Source organism: Cryptomeria japonica, chromosome 4, assembly GCF_030272615.1.
Source record: "Cryptomeria japonica chromosome 4, Sugi_1.0, whole genome shotgun sequence".
Classification (NCBI taxonomy): Eukaryota; Viridiplantae; Streptophyta; class Pinopsida; order Cupressales; family Cupressaceae; genus Cryptomeria; species Cryptomeria japonica.
Genome location: NC_081408.1, coordinates 125842916 through 125860345, shown reverse-complemented (window position 1 = coordinate 125860345; position 17430 = coordinate 125842916). Strand labels below are relative to the sequence as shown.

The following is a 17430-nucleotide window of genomic DNA, read 5'->3' as shown; positions in this document are numbered from 1 at the left end:
TTTTGCTCTCATGGCTAACATACACAGTGTTTTTGAGCCTCAGACATACTCAGAGGCTAAAGGTATACCTGAGTGGGAACAGGCTATGGAAGCTGAGTTCCAGAGTCTTCAGAAGAATCACACTTGGGCCCTTTTTGATCTTCCTTCAGGGAAGAAGCCCATTAGCTGCAAATGGGTGTACAAAGTAAAATACAAAGCTGATGGAACCCTAGACAAGTATAAGGCTCGTCTTTTTGCTCGTGGGTTCTCACAGAAAGAAGGCATTGACTATGAGGAGACTTTTGCTCCTACGGCCAAAATGAGTAACATACGGCTCGTTCTTGCCTTGGCAGCCCAATTCAGTTGGAAAGTCCATCAGATGGACGTCAAGAGTGCTTTTTTGAATGGTGACTTACAGAAAGAAGTCTACATGACGCAACCCCCAGGATTCAAGGTTGCTGGTCAAGAACAGAAGGTCTATAGACTAGTCAAAGCACTCTACGGTCTGAAACAAGCTCCTCGGGCTTGGTACATGAAAATTGATAAGTACCTGATAGATCATGGTTTTCAGCGGAGTCCATCTGATGCAAACCTGTATATCAAGCATACTAGTAATGATATTTTGTTTGTGGTTGTCTATGTGGATGACTTAATCATTACTAGCAGTTCAGCACATTTGATCACTGGGATCAAACAGGATTTGTGCCGCGCCTTTGATATGACAGATTTGGGACTTCTACATTACTGCTTAGGAGTTGAAGTTTGGCAGACTGAGAACAGTATCTTTCTCTCTCAGTCCAAGTATGCCAGAAGTCTTGTGGACAGGTTCAGAATGCAGGATTGCAAACCTACCTCTACTCCTATGGAACCCGGGCTCAAACTTTCAGCTCAGTCATCTTCACCAGTTGTGGATGAATCTCTGTTCAGGCAACTAGTGGGCAGCCTCATCTATCTTACTGCCACTAGACCTGACATCAGTTTTGCAATGAGCTACATTTCACGCTTCATGACAGCTCCCAAGGCTGATCATTGGATAGCAGCGAAGCGTGTGCTGCGTTATGTGAGTGGCACTCCTGATTATGGACTTCTGTACACTCGGAGTTCTGATCCTATACTCAGTGGCTACACAGATTCTGACTAGGCAGGTTCGGTTGATGATCGAAAGTCTACAGCAGGGTATGTGTTTAGTTTGGGATTTGGTGCTGTCACATGGACTAGTAAGAAGCAGCAGGCAGTGGCTCTCTCCTCGACAGAAGTAGAGTATCGGGGAGCAATTAAGGCATCTTGTGAGGCGGTTTGGCTTCGACGAATGCTTGCGGATATGCATGTCTCCCAGGCAGGTCCTACTCCCTTGTTCTGTGATAATCAGGGAGTGCTCAAACTCGCCAAGAATCCAGTCTTCCATGAAAGAACCAAGCATGTGGAAACTAATTGTCACTATATTCAACAGCTGGTTGAAGACGGATCCATCCAGTTGCTGTATGTTCCTACCTCAGAGCAGCCAGCAGACATCTTCACCAAGCCCCTTGGTCCTGATAAATTTGTAAAATTCAGGGGGTCTATAGGTGTAGTTAATAGATTGAGCATTAAGGGAGGGTAATAGAATATTAAAATAATGTTAATTTTAGTATTAATGCTCAATAGTGTATATTCTATTTTAGTTAGATCGTCTACGATCTTCTCAGCAGTTTCTTATTAGAAACTTGCTATTCTTGTAAATATTCTTGTATTATTTATGAGCGCCTTGCTCATTCTATTAATGTATCAATTCTTTGAAATCCATATGCTTCTGCATTTGTTTTATTTTTATCCTTTGCTTTATTAGTTGTTGATATTATACTTACTAATAAATTGTTTGCATCTCTTCTTAGAGGAGATTTTTGCTCCTTTGTTAATATCAAATATCTTGGTAATCATTGTGTTTTTAATTTTTTATTTTCATGATATACAATGTCAAATGCAATTCTTAGAACAACATAATACTATGTGGTGTGAGTTAGGTGTTGCAGTTTGACATAGAGGTGTGTCAGACCCTACTAAAGCCATGGTAGAAACTCCTGAAAGTGTGGTGAAAATATGGTTCCACAAAGAATGATCTTGTGTAGAGTGCTCTAGTCATTCTTCAGTGTGCCACTGCTAGAGTGTGTGGCGTTTGTGGAAAAAATATGAATGATCCTAATCCTACCACAAGCTTTTCGAATTACTCTAGTGTACCATAGACCATGGTAATGTCACCACAGTTACCACAACCAATGAAAACAGTCTTGGCGGTACCACAAGAGCTTCACAATGCTCTACTCAATGTGGTGAATGTATGGTGGGCTCCAACTATTAATAACTTGGACCAATCGCAAGAGCCTCTAGATTAACAATCTTTTGTTGGTTGGGAAAACTGACTGCACTGACATGTGGCAGAGATGACAGTATGGCGGTATTCTCATTCAGTTGTTCGACAGTTGAATCTGTAAGATAGCTGGAATGCAGAGTCAGTTTGGATTCCATGAAATAACTCTAAGATGGGACATGAATCAAGATGGAAGATGAATATGTAAATTGAAATGGATGTGTTGGGAGGAAGTACACCATAGTCTGCAAATTAAGGACACTAACACAGGGAGATAACTGTTTGTATGTGGAATTTTATAGATTAATTAATAGTAATACATCTGTTGGCTTTCTTTTGGTGTTGTGATTTTTCCCAAAAGGCTTTCCCACGTTAAATGTGTTGTGCCTCGCGTAATTTGTGAATACAGCTTATTTTCTATTCTTCCTCAGTTCTATTTAAAAACAAATTATAGATTAATGGTAATCCAGTTGTTGGTTCTCTTTTGATGTTGGGTTTTTTCCCAAAATGGTTTCCCAAGTTAAATGTTGTGTCTCACATGTTTCAAGAATATAGCTTGTTTTCTAGTCTTCCTCAGTTTTATTTCTAAATGAATTGATATAGCAAAATAAATCTCTAATTTGATAACATAATTTAAGATCACATAGCAATCATTGTAATGTCCCCTTTTATAAGTGCACTAGTTTTTTCCCTAAAATCCTACTAGGGTTAGGAACATTAACTTAATCATAAGATATCTCTAATTTATTAGAGAAATTCAACCATAAGGAAGCTAGAATAAGGTGACTTAATAGGGTGCCCTAGAGATCCTCTACCCTACGCCCAAGAGCAGAGTACCTAGTGAGGTGTCCTATAATTGTTCCCCTCAATCTTGTTGTTGATGTGTTTTTTAGGCACAATCAAACACAAAATAAAATACCAAAAGTATCTTATCCTCTCTTGAATAAAGTTTCTCAAATGCTATGCTTCGCGATCAAATGAGACAACTCCAAGGTTTCTACTGTCGGGTCTTGACTTGTGGATAAGCTCAATGGTTAATTTGATTGTTGGTAATCCAAGGGGACTTACATTGAATACTTGAATGTTGAACGTTTAGATGTTGCTGGTAGAAATAAAATGGCAAAAGGCATAGAATTTGAGAAGACTACACTACTCCTAAGAATGCAAGAGACAATGAATGATTGGATGAGATTCAACTAAGCTTCACTTCGCCATCAACAAACAACTCTACAAAGCTAGTGTGATCTCGTAAGGTAGGCATGTGATGTTCAAATCACTATCAACAACAAGGATACCATCAAGGTGATGCATATCAAGGTGTGAACAGCAATTGAAGTGAAGTTCATTAAGAATTCCAGTTGACCACACAAGGCAAACTTACAATCAACAAATTGCTAGTGGTATGGATATATGAATTTGATCATTGATCATTCACAATTCCTTTCATTCATCTAATCAACATGTAAACAAATGAGAAGTCGAAATCATGCAACTTGTTGAAATAACACATTTCACCATATCTTCAATGAAAAGTGTATATCCATTTACAAGCCTTCACAACAATTTCTTCTTCTCCTAATCTATTCTAACTGCTAACTTCTAATCCATCTATTCTTCTACTTTTCTAACATTATCAACCTGCTATTAACTATTAACCTTTACAAATGAGAAGATTTAAGCCTTTTATAGATAGCTCTTTACAATGAATGGCTCAGATTGATTCACAATCAATGGCCGAGATTACATAATGGAAACCCTAATTAGGGTTTGTTAGAACAAACTCCTAGCCAATGAGAAAATTACATTTAGGTTCAATATCGAATTTGAACCAATAAAATATGAGGGTAGGTAGCTCAAAGTTTGTGCCTCCATGGATGAGTTAGGTGAATTGCATCTAGACATACTGATGTCGAACCTTCTCATTGATAGAGTGGTGACTAGGATGCCACCTCAACTTGCACTTGTAGACTTGATTCATCATCATGAATGAGTATTGAATAATATCTCTCGATATTCAACATTTCCAAGCTTGGTATTATGATGGTGATAGATCATATTCCCAATTTGTATCATCTTTGATCAACTTTCTAACTTTGATTATCACTTTTTCTTTGATCACACTTGCATTTCACTTCTAAGTTTTGGGAATTCCTTACGATATCTTGCATTGATCTTGGGCATCTTGATTCCTTCCTTGGACATTCCTCATGATGTTTGGAATCCCTTGTGATGGTTTTTATTTCATTCTCATGTTAGGGAATTCACCTTGTTCTCTCCTTGATGATGTTTGATCTTGAAATTCCTTGTCTTTGACTTGAATTACTTGGTATAGTTGTAAAATCCATTGTTTTGAGCTTAAATTCCTTTTGTTATCCTTTGAAACTTCTTACATCCTCCTTTTTCAATGTCTTGAATTTGTCTACCTTGAATTTGTGATGGTGTTGACTCACCTTGGAATGTAGAAAACTCCTTGCCTTGAGTGTGTAGAACATGTCTTATGTCTTTGTTGTTTCTCCTTCATCCTTATGCTTCCTTTGTATTCCCTTGCAATCATACACTTCACCCCTGATTTTATTGTGCTATTGTCCTCCAAGACCTGATTGCTGATGTTGAGGTTGAACTTGCTGTCCAGAAAGCTTTCCTTGCTGATGCTGATCATAGACAGGGTTAGCTAATGCTGAAGGTTAATGGATGAATCTGTCTTATTCTTGATCAAATTCGCTACACTTGTGGAGATTTAAATCACTGCTCTACTCCTTTAGGGAATAATTCACTTCGATATTATGATCAAATGACAAATTTAACTTGACATTTATAGGCACTCAGGGATAGAGTGTGTCTTTTCACCCCTTAGGCCGACTTGGTTGCCTTTTGAATAAAATTTATTATCGCATAAAAAAGGCAGACTTGCTAATATTTTTGAACATTTTCTTTGTAAACTCAAACCTAGACCTTAAGTGCTAGCAATCCTTTGATCATCAAGAAAATTTCGGACTTTCCAACCACAGAAGGAAGTAATTTCAGACTTACTGGAGGGCAATGGAAGTGAGTTCGGACTTTTTGGAGGGCAATGGAAGTGAGTTCGGACCTTTTGGAGCGCAATGGAAATGAGTTCGGACTTTTTGAAGGGCGATGGAAGTCATTTTGGACTTTTTCAAGGGCAATGGAAGTGAGTTAAAATCACTATCTCCAGCTGGCTGTTACCAATCTTCTTTAACTCGATCAATCCTCATGCCAATCTTTCATTGTCAAAGGAAAGGTTGCACTTGCATCCAGGCAAAGAGACATTCAAGAGTCTTGTTCCATTCGCCTAAACTCTTTTCCCTACTACAAGATTATCAGAACATCACTAGCCATTAACCTTCAAACAGCTTTTGTGTACAGACCAGTCACTAAGGAATCAAAAGAAATATGCTCTTAGACCAGATCGGTGCTTGGAAGGATCAAGATTATCGCTTGCAAAGGAAGCGATTTGTGATTCCTATAGGGCAAAGGACAATTTCAGACTTTTCAAGTGCCACTAGAAGTGCAATCGAACTTTTCCAAGGGCAAAGGAAGTACAAACAAACTATTTGAATGGCAAAGGAAGTGCAATCGGACTTCTTGAATGGCAAACTGCAATTGGACTTCTTGAATGGCAAAGGAAGTCATCTTTGAATAGCTATCTTCCAGCTTGATGTTGTCTTGAAATGTGAGTTGTTTATCTTGAATTTGATCTTCTTGACTTCTCCATGTGACTGGTCCTCCATGTTTCCTTGAATGCTCATCTTTCCTAGCCTTCCATCTTCATACTGTTGACGTGTATTTTGTACAGTATCAAACACAGAATAAAATACCTAAAGGTACCTTATCCTCTCTTGAGTAAAGCCTCTGATTGCTGAAGATATCGCAAAAAAGGATCAATCAGGATGACTTCAAGGTTCTTGTATGTAGGGTCTCTACGTGTGGATAAGCTCTTTGTGGTATGATGTGATTTGCTGGAATCACAAGGGGACTTACATTTGATGCCTGAACTTCTGATTTGCTTTGAATATTGCTGGAACACAGGATTTTCACTAGCTTAGATTTGAAAAAAGGAAAAAAGATGAGGGCGAGGAAAGGATCTAATCCTAACACTAAGAATGTAAGAGCAATGAATGATCTTTGATGAAATTCTAACTAAGTCTTGTTTTGACATCATAGGAACATCTCCACAAGGTTAGTGCGATCTTCGAAGGAAAGCTTTATGATGTTCAAATCATCACTGCAGGCATAGACACCATCAGGTTGATGCATATCGATGAAGAAGCGACAATTGAAGTTAAGCTTAAGCTGAATGATTCCAGTTGACTACGCAAGGCAAGTCTGCAATCAACAAACTGCTAGTAGTATGGATATACGAATTTCACCATCAATCAAGCACATTTCTTCCACTCATCTAATCATAAAATCAAACATGAGAAGTATAAAGACCATGCAAATTGTCAAATCGACCCATAAATTTCACCATTTCTTCAATGAAGTTACAAGTCTTTTACAACATCTTGGCAACAATCTTTGCCTTCTCTCTCTACTCTACTCTAATTGCTATTCTATCTTATTACTTATCTATCTCTTATCTATCTAATGCTTCCAACTATTTTCTAACTCCTAATTTATTGCCTTTACAAAATGAAATGTCAGGGCTTATATAGTGCCCTCAATACAATTCGATGGCTTAGATCAATTCGAGATCAATGGCCAAGATTCAACAATGAAAACCCTAATTAGGGTTTGTTACAACCATTACATAACATTTAATGCTTGACCAATGATAAAATTGTATTGCTTGGACACATGTCCTCTCTAGAAAATTCCACCAATGGATAGCTGGGGTAGGTACATCGGAGTTTGTGCCACCTTCCATGAGTTAGGTACATTGAATCTGGACATGCTGAGGTGGACCACACTGACTGGAGAAGTGATGACTAGGATGCCACCTCGTCTGACACTTGTAACTTGGTAGATATTCAAATTGATGTTGTTGAGAAGCTAGCTTTAATTAATTCATCTGGAACTATCTACTTCTTCAACGAACCCTTTGCTTTGAATTCTTGTGTCCTTGATTTGCAGGATGATGATGTACCTCGCCTTGGAATGCTGGATTGGAAGAGGTCGCCCTTGATGACGTTAGTCCAAAGAAGGCCATCCTTGTCGATGCTAGGCTGGAGGAGGTCGCCCTTGTCCTTGTCCTTGCTTGATCGTCCTTGATGAGACCGTCCTTGATCTGGCTTGATTTTCCTTGAGAAGAGTCTTTCGATTTGTAGATCTTTCGAGCTTGGGAGTCGCCATCTTGATACCTACACAACATTTCACAATTAATAATATATCTTGAAATCTAAAAATTAAACTTTAAAAGGAAGATTCAAGATTTTAATTTAGGAAACCTCATGATAAATCTTGAGTTATCATTTCCTAATTTAGGATTTTCAAAGCAAAATCTAAATCTTCAAAAATGGTGCCAAGGTGATTACGCCATACCTCCACTTGGGAATTAATTCTAAAAAATGATGCAAAAATAGGAGAATTCGCTAGGCAAAATGTAGATCAAGACTCCCTTTAGCAAAATGCGCCCCCTTTAGCTTGGAAAAGAACTCCATCTTCCACTAGCCTCTTCAAGATCTGGAAATTCGCCTTCAAATGTCTTCAAAAATCTGGAAATTATCCTCCAAACTAGCAAGAAATACGCCTCTCCAATAGCCTTCAAGATGAATTTCGCCTTCCTTAGCTTCTGGATTTCGCACCTTGTTGTTCTTCTCCAAATCGCACTTGTGTGAATGAATGAATGATGGATTAAAATCGCTCAACACACCTCTCTTATATGGGCGCTCATCCTTTCATTTCACATAGGCCGACTTGGAAAAATAGGCCAAAAGATAAATAAAAATTAATAAAAGGAGAGGCCGACTTGATAAAAACATTAAATAATACCCCAAGCGCTCCAATTTTATTTTATTTTTTTAAAATAATAATAATTAATTTTAAATGCCTTTATAATTAAAAAATTCGATTTTTTAGGCTCAAAATTAATTATTAAATACCATGCGCTTTTATTAAATGCCAAAAATATTTCAAGGTTTTATCGAATCTGGCATTTAATGTAATTTGAAGGATATTTGGCGCCCAATCATGAAAAATAATGGCTATTAACAAGATCACTCTGGTCCCTTGGAGAGGGACAGGAGCGCCTTTTCATCTTAGCCTTACAATTTCTTGTTTTTCACGTTCAACACTTCATCCTGGACGCCCAAAATGGGATTTTCACTTAGAATTTCGAGTTCAATTTATTCGATCTTTGAAATGAGTGCACTTTAAAGCATTTTCGCCCTGGTCCCTTGGTGAGGGACAGGAGCTATTTTGCAAATCCAAGCTTATCCATCCTTTGTTAGCCTTCCAAATTATATTCAATGGATAAATCATGTTTTCCTTGGTCTCTTCAAATCATAAAATTGTCTTGATCCTGCAAGAACAGTGCAAATTTGAAATTCAAGCTCCGGTCCTTCAGTGAGGGACGGGAGCACTTTTGCAATTACAAGCCAATTCATCCTTTGCTAGCTTCGAAAATTATCTTCAACGAATCGATTGCGTCTTCCTTCACCCACCTCAAACGCAAAACTTGCCTTCCTTTTGCCCGAATCTTGTCTTGAGGGAAAATCGCTCTGGTCCCTTGGAGAGGGACAGGAGCGCCCTAGCCAGTCACCTTGGTCCCTTGGAGAGGGATAGGGGCGAACTTGTTACTTAGGCCGATTTTCTTCATTGTGGCATACTTAAGTTATATTCAACGGGCAAAACATACTTCCCTTGACCTCCTCAAATCGCGAAACCACTTAAATCTTGCAAGGATAATGCGAAATTGGAATTCAAGCTCCGGTCCTTCAGTGAGGGACAAGAGCGATTTTTGCTCTCAGGGCCAAATCTTTTTACTTTTCACTTCAAATTTCCTTCGCGGAGGAAAATATCATCTCTTTACACGCCATGAATAAAAGTTCGAGTCCAAACAAGGTCTAAAAATGTGTATATGAATAAAATCGCTCTGGTCCCTTGGTGAGGGACAGGAGCGAATTTACCTTTCTAGACAAATACTCCATCATTTCATCGTCCTTAATCAAGTCTGGATGCTCTATCACGTTCATTTTGTCCTCCATCATGCCTTTGATGTCTCAATTTGTCCAGACAAGGTCAGGAATGACTCCACTAAGCTTTTTCGCTCTGGACCCTTGGTGAGGGACATGAGCGATTCGCCTTGGACCCTTGGAGAGGGACAGGAGCGTTTTTCGCTCTGGATCCTCAATGAAGGTCAGGAGCGAAATTTGTCTTTTCGAACTCTCTATCAGGACAATTTTAATGGAATATAACATTTAAGTATAAGTGATACTTTAAGTTATATTCCATATATACTTTCAGGATGTTTGAGAGTGGTTTCAGACCTCTAGGAGTTATATTGCAAAATCTAGTTTTTTGAGGTTTTTCAGTTTCCAGACTTAGTCAAATTCAGGATCAGGACATTCCAGACTTAGCCAAATTTCAGGATCAAGACTTTCAAACTTAGCCCAAATTTCAGGACATTCCAGACTTAGCCAAATTTCAGAATCAAGACATCACTCAAGCCGGACTTGCTTATCCATGTGATCACCTGGGCGACACTCAAAATGCAAAGGCTAGCTAACAAAACCCTAAAAGACCAAAAAAAAAAAACCCTAAAAAGCAAAAAAGCAAGGGTCCCCATTTGCAATGGGGCGATGTGTGAAAACGTCACAACACATACCAAACCTGAAAGAACAAGAAAACACTTCGATCAAAATTGTGAACAAAAACACTAGGTTAAGGAAATGTGAGATGGTTCACGGGATTCACTTCATGAAACTCTTCAACATCTGGAAATAGCACCAAGGGGTTCTGCACATGATAATTCAAACCTGCAAATGCTCTTTCAGACCTACAAACGACATATCAGATCTGGACCTGCACAAAATTAGGGAGGAAAACACCCAGATTTGAATATGAACAACTTGTTTGTCCCCACGAATTGCTTCCTTTCTTCTCTGATATGGCCTAAATTTTATCTTCTTCAAGATTGCATTATCTCTGCTTGAATTCATATTAGGACTGCATAAACTTGTTCCCAAAATATGATGTAGATTACAAATCTCTCAAGGAGCTCAGCATTGTGTACGTGACCATGGCCCAGGCGTTCGTCTCCTAAAATCTTCCTCTACCTTGTCTACATCCAGAGTGAAAATTTCCTTCAGTCGGTGCTTCCACTAATGCCTAATTGCAGTCACACTCGCACTCTAGAATTAACACTATATCAAGCTCCTCAGGCCCCAACCCCGCCATACTCTGCACATAGATATTTTTACCCGTCTGCATGCTCGACTTTATAGCAGGAGGCGTTGTTGGCAACTTCCATACAGAAAGTCACTTCATTCCAATAATGTCGATCGAGTTAGGCTATGTGATATAGATGGATCCCCTAGACAGCTCCTCACATACCACTTGTGCTCTGGCACATCCCGATCAAGTTGTTCTCAGAGCTGCCTTCTGCATATATCAAAAGCAGTATCTGGGAGCAAGATGCCATCGCTAAAGCTTAGGCTAGTCCAAGCCATGATTTCATTTGAAATTACAGCATCATTTGCCTTATCGATGGCATGATTGGAAAGAAACTCTACCTCTTGATTTGCTTCATGAAAGACGTGTTTTATCATGACATCCATTCCTTCCAAGATCTCCCAAATGCCATTCACCCACATTCTAGACTTCCAACTAGGGGCGTTTACAAAACTTATAGACCAAATTACATTTAGGGAGCCTCTCTCAATATCAATATTGGGGAGATTCCGCTCCTTGCACAGCCTTAGGCTGCCAAGGAGGGCCACATATTCGACATCATTGTTGGTGCCGTCAGGAAGCTTGACAGAACCTCCCCATATTAGATCACAAGTGTCACTTCTCAATGAAACCAATTCCAGACAGTCTAGGATTTCCCCTGGAAGCACCGTCAAACATACATATACATACATACATACATGCATGCATATACATACATACACACACACACACAATAGTATCCTACCAACAATAAGCCAAATTAATAAATAGGAAGGGAAAGAGGCATAGTATAGACTGTTAAAATATACATACATACATATACATAACATACACACACACACACACACACACACACAAGTATCCTACCAACAAGTCAAATTAATAAATAGTAAGGAAAAAGGCATAGTATAAACTGTTACAGGTAAAAAGGAAATGAAGGCAGTCAAAATTCAACACTTGGTCAACCTACAGCATGGCACCCATGGGCAAACCCACACCCCTGCAATCAATCTGCCCATATATTCCTGGAAGGAGGGCATCCAGCTTAGGGGAGTTATGCATTTTTTTATATGATGCCACAGAAATCGGGAAGGGGGATTTAATTCGAAGTTATCAGGAACTTTAGGCAGATTTTCATTTTGGGAGAATGGAAGGGAGACATGCTAGTAAAGGTGAGGCCCTTTGGGCAGTTTGGGCTGAAGGAGGAGGCCTCAACTTGACAAATTAGAGCGAAATAAAAGCAGAATTGGTGCAGGGTTGCAGAAGAGGCCCACTTGGGATGCTCCAGCAGTCTACTAGGTGCCTGGACTGATTTTCGACATCATTTTATCAAGTTTCCTTCTCTCTTGCTGGTGCTTATTTGTGGTAAGGTCTAAATATATGGTTTTTTATGGTCTAAAAAGGGGGAAATTGTGACTTGCTAGATTCTACTGTTTTAATTAGATTTATGCCCTATCGTGATGAGATTCGGCTTGAGATTTAGAGCTATACAGCTGGTTGTAATTGTTTCACTAATATCCCTTCTTGTTCGCTGCCTATTGAGCTGTTATGGAATTAATTGCCTACTACATATTGCTGCTAGTAGAGCTGCAAGTGCACAAATATTTATGATTAGGCTATTAGGAATGTTCAAAAAAAAATTGTGTAGTAACTAGGGAGGTGATTAATCTAGATCAATCTAGTAATTGTATTGTCCAGTGTTAGATATGTAATGCTGAGAATGGTGCAATATCATGCAATGTCAGTGAGTGAGGCTTTTGCAGTTTGGCCTAGAGGTGTATTGGACCCCATTGAAGCCATGGTAGAAACCACATAAGGTTTGGTGGAAGTATGGTTACCACAGAGTCCAGTCTTGTGCAAAGTGCTCCAGTCATTCTTCAGTGCACCATCGCTGCATTGTTTGTAGCATCCATTGAAGATAGTTGGATGATCTCTACACTAAGGAAATTTTTGAAAGGTACTTTGATGTCACACTGAACATGGTAATCTTTCCATAGTTACTGCAAGCCATGAGAATGGTCTTGGTGGTACTATGGAAGCTTCACAGGGTTCCATTCAATGCAATGGAAGTATAGTGGATTCCAACTACTAATGACAAGGATCCTATGGGAGTGACATGTGGTAGAGATGACATCATCATGGCATTGCAGTCATTTGGTTGTTTATAACAACTTGAACTAGGCCAAGAAATGAATTGAGACGAAGAATGAATATGTCAGTTGAAAATTTGAAAGCAATGTGTTCAGAAGAAGTGCACCATACATTTGCAGATTATGGATGTGAAAAATTATTGAATCAATAATCAAATGATATTGAATTATTCAGTGTGTTCAATAAAGGAGACGAAGGCTCCCTAAATAGAGATTTACAAGACGGTGTACAAACCATTAACTGGAAGATAAACTTGACGCTAAATATAGCAACTGCCAGTTCAACTCTAAGACACTAAAAATAACTTAAACAAACTAAATGAACTAAAAAGCTAAATAAGTTGATAACTAAGATGACGAACTAAAAAGCTAAATGATAAACGAAATGACCATTAATAGAACCACTAAAAGGTAACTAACTAAAAGAAATTTGTGGCATCCATGGAAGATAGTTGGATGATCTCTACACTAAAGAAATGTTTGAAAGGTACTTTGATGTCACACTGAACATGGTAGTCTTGCCATAGTTACTACTAATGACAAGGATCCTATGGGAGCGACACGTGGTAGAGACGACATTATCATGGCATTGTAGTCATTTGGTTGTTTATAGCAACTTTGACTAGGCCAAGAAATGAATTGAGACAAAGATGAATATGTCAGTTGTAAATTTGAAAGCAATGTGTTCAGAAGTGCACCATACGTTTGCAGATTATGGATGGCCCATAAGGAGATAGCTGTTTGTATTGTGATCTTGTATTTTGCAAATTAATACAATTGTTGACCCACTTTTGGTGTTGGGTGTTTTCCTGAAATGGTTTCACAGCTTAAACATCATGTCTTGTGTGTTCTATGAAATAGTCTATTATTTAGTCTTCCTCAAATTTATTGCTTGGGAATTGATGCAGCAAAATAAATCTCTAATTTAATCACATAAATTTAGATTTTATTGCTATCATTTATCGAAACTTTTTTAACATCAAGATAGCAGCCAACAAACAAGGAAACAAATAATGCAAAGAGAAAAATAGAGATTATATTCTATATCATTTGCTTTTAGTAAATTCATGATACACAAAAAAAAAATTAATTACATGTTATATCCGTCTATAATAACAGAACCTTCTTGACAAACAAGTTTATTGAAAAGAACAAGCGAAATGTCACACCTTGTAGGTCGCACAATCAGTATTACTTTTGAAAGCAAGTGTTGCCATTGCTTGTTGAAGATCTTTTAGATAGGTTTTGCCCCACTGTGCAAGGTGTTTTCGAGCATATGCAATTGCATCCATACTTTGGTCAACCCTTACAAGCTCAATAAACTCTTGCTTTCTAAGCTGGAACTCAAACTTGCTCTGTATAGAATACAATTAAGTTGTAGAACGTTAAAATTATCAAGAAAACAGTCACATAGTCAGTGCAAAACAAGTAATTTGAAACAGCAAAAAATCTGCTAATTAAAACATGTGACAAAGATATTATTTAGAATCATCATATCAATCAGATATTTGATTTCTTGATGGCCATAAGATTGGTTTTCTTAAAATAAACATAATACATAGTAAACTGATAGTAACTAAAAGCTGGACCAATTATTCTTTATAGCCAAACAGATAAACATAAGCATACTCCAAATGATAATAATACAACATAAATATGGTAGAGCAGAACCATGAATAAATTTCATTGATGTGTTATTTTCCAATTTCTTAAAGATGAAAACTAAAAGGATAAAACAGAACTCTCCTATTCAAAAAATGTATTGTAATGCTGACAATGGAAATTCATGCATAAAAAACTGAAGATCACAACAAATTAATTATGAAAAAAGTTAAATGTAATCAGAAGACCTTGCATGTCATATCTTCACCAGTGTTCAAAGATCAAATCATCTTTCAAAAGTATGAATGACTTCGATAAATAATTTTACAAAAAGAAGTAAGTGATAGCATAAGACCTAACATGTCAAATTCTTCCCCAAGAATAAACGATCCAAATCTCTATCTTTGAAGCCTAACTTACTTGATCTTGTTATTAGAATAATACTTTATTATTTATTTAATGCTTAATTATGTAATATTATGTAAATATTTCTAATAAGATCTTTCTAATCTTATTCGCAGTTTCTTTTTAGAAACTAGCTGTTTTGTATGTTTTATAAATCTTTTTATTGAGCACTTTGCTCATTGTTATTCAATTCAACCATTTTTTACCAATTATGTGTTTACATAATATGGTATTAGAGCAGGGAACATATTAAAAAAAAATCATCAGTTTTTTTTCGAAATTTTTTTTTTTTGGAAGAAATTTTTCAGAACATGAATTTTTTCTTTGCATTTCCTCTTGGCTCGGGTTTTTTACTTCCAATTCAACGCAACCTCAAAATCGTGTTTGTCTTCGACCCGCTGGCTCCCTTTTTCCATGCGCGATCTGTGTTTGGACTTCTCTGGTGTGATACTACGTCTTCAAACTTTTGGCGCCATTTCTTCTGAGATGATCTTTCGCCTGCCTCCTCGCGTGACAGAAGAAGTGCCATTTCCCGATGCGTCGTGATTTTGCTTCTCTGCAAACCGCGGCAACGGGAATATTTTGTGATTTTCAGGAGCTTTTGAGACCCGCAGTGACTGCATTTTGTGTCCCTCTGTAATGCGATCCTCTTTTTTTTGCAATCTGCAAACTCGCGTTTTGATTAGCAGCAGCAAGGGGACTGTGTCTTTCGGCGCCCCATTTTTTTTTCCTTGGACTTCCCATGGCGACCTCCATCTGCATTTTTTTAGTGCAAATTTTTTCTCGTCCTAGGGTTTCTGTTTTTCGGCTAGGGTTTATACCCTTGTTTCAAGTCGGAAATTTTTTCAATTACAGATCCCTTTTGGGTTTTTGGACATCTGAACTGGGTTGTTGTCCTTTTTTTCTGGGTGCATTGTTTTCTGTGTCTTGAATTTCATGTCAGTGGATTTCAAGTCTGATCTCAAATTCTTTTTGGGTTTTTTGCAAGGATTTATGAGTCGTCTTCGGATCTTTTTGGGTCAGCCAAAAAATTTGTCTCGAAATCCGTGTCAGTTTTACTTCGTTTTTCTAAGTCTGTAAATGCTTTTGCCTTTATTTCAGATTCTTGCCTTTCAGATTTTTTGGTTTTCCGTGCATTGGGAAATGTGCATAATGACGTCATTGACCAACTTGATGTTGGAAGTCGGTCAACGATTCAATGGCAAAAATTATAACACCTGGAAGCAGCACATGTTAACTATCTTCGAATAATGCTGCCTAGATGATCTTGTCTTGGGAAAAGAATCTCGTCCTTCTACAGCTGAAGCTAATCAAGACAAATTTGATGACCGCAATAGGTACGTTGTCATGCTTCTCAAGCTCTCTGTCATAGATGACCAGCTACCTCAAATTCTTTCTGATCAATCAGCCTCTGAAATTTGGAAGCATCTGAAGGAGTTGCATGAGACATCCGACAAAAGCCGAGCGTTCTTCTTAAAGAACTAGTTGTTCTCCATCATGATGGATGAACACATGTCCTTACAGGAGCATCTCACGAAGATTACGGACATTCGAGATCAGCTCGACGCTATTGGTCGAAAAATGGAGGAAGAGGATATGGTAGTCATAACCCTCAAAAGCCTACCAAATTCCTACGAGCACTTCAGAGGGACTCAACATTACGCCTACGAATGTTGATCTGAAATTTCCAGAGTTGTGCACCAAACTTCTGCAACAGGATCGCTGGAATCAACAGTTTGGTAGCAGTGCCACTTCATCCTCCTCTGAGCATGCATTTGCAGCCAAATCCTTTCACAAGGATAAAGGCAAATCTCAGTCCTCCTAGTCATCTCAGCAGAAGGGCTATAGTCAATCACAGGAAGGCTCAAAGAAAAAGAAGGTTCAATGCAATTACTGTCACAAATATGGCCATTTGATTAAAGATTGTCACAATCGGATAGCTTTTGAACAGCGAAAGCAAGGAGGGTCTCAACCTAAAGCCAATGTCGTTGAGCACACAAAGCAGAAAGAGTCTACCTTTTACGCCTTTATGGCTAAAAGACCTACAAACCATGTGAAATCTTTTGCTTGGTACATTGATTCTGGTGCTTCTTGACATTTCACTCATAGGTGTGATTGGTTTACAGAATTCACTCCCTATACTGATTCAGTTATTTTTGGAGGAGGTGAGGAGTACATAGTTGTCGGCAAGGGCAACGTTCATATACAGTCTGGTGGGAGGAATCTCATATTCCTCAATGTGTACTACGCTCCTGGCATGGAACTGAACCTTCTCTCTATAAGTCAAATTATGTGGCATTCTCCTCAGCTTGATGTCATCTTCAGTGCACATAAGTGTTCGATTGTTGATCGTGGGACACACACTACTGTTGTTGTTGGTATTAAGGATCATGGTCTTTACAGACTTGTGGATACAGGTGATTCTCTTGAGCATGCCTTCACAACAAAATCATCCTCTGTCACCCGTCTATGGCACCAACGATATGGTCACCTAAACATTCATTATCTTGCTCAGCTTGTTCGGGAAGATTTAGTACATGGCCTACCTGAAATTCAAACTCAGAATCGGCGAGTTTGTGAAGCTTGTCAGGCTGGGAAGCA

At 38.4% G+C, this 17430-nt stretch overlaps 1 protein-coding gene across 3 annotated transcripts in view; it reads right to left on the bottom strand.

Moving 5' to 3' along the window:
* The window catches only part of LOC131074121 (protein MAEA homolog), a 100272-nt gene that overhangs the window by 31402 nt on the left and 51440 nt on the right, over nucleotides 1-17430 (bottom strand). For all 3 annotated transcript variants that reach the window (XM_058010677.2, XM_058010679.2, XM_058010676.2), the window contains one exon: nucleotides 13992-14177. In XM_058010677.2, coding sequence (XP_057866660.2) covers nucleotides 13992-14177 — 186 coding nt within the window. The remainder of the gene's footprint in view (nucleotides 1-13991; nucleotides 14178-17430) is intronic.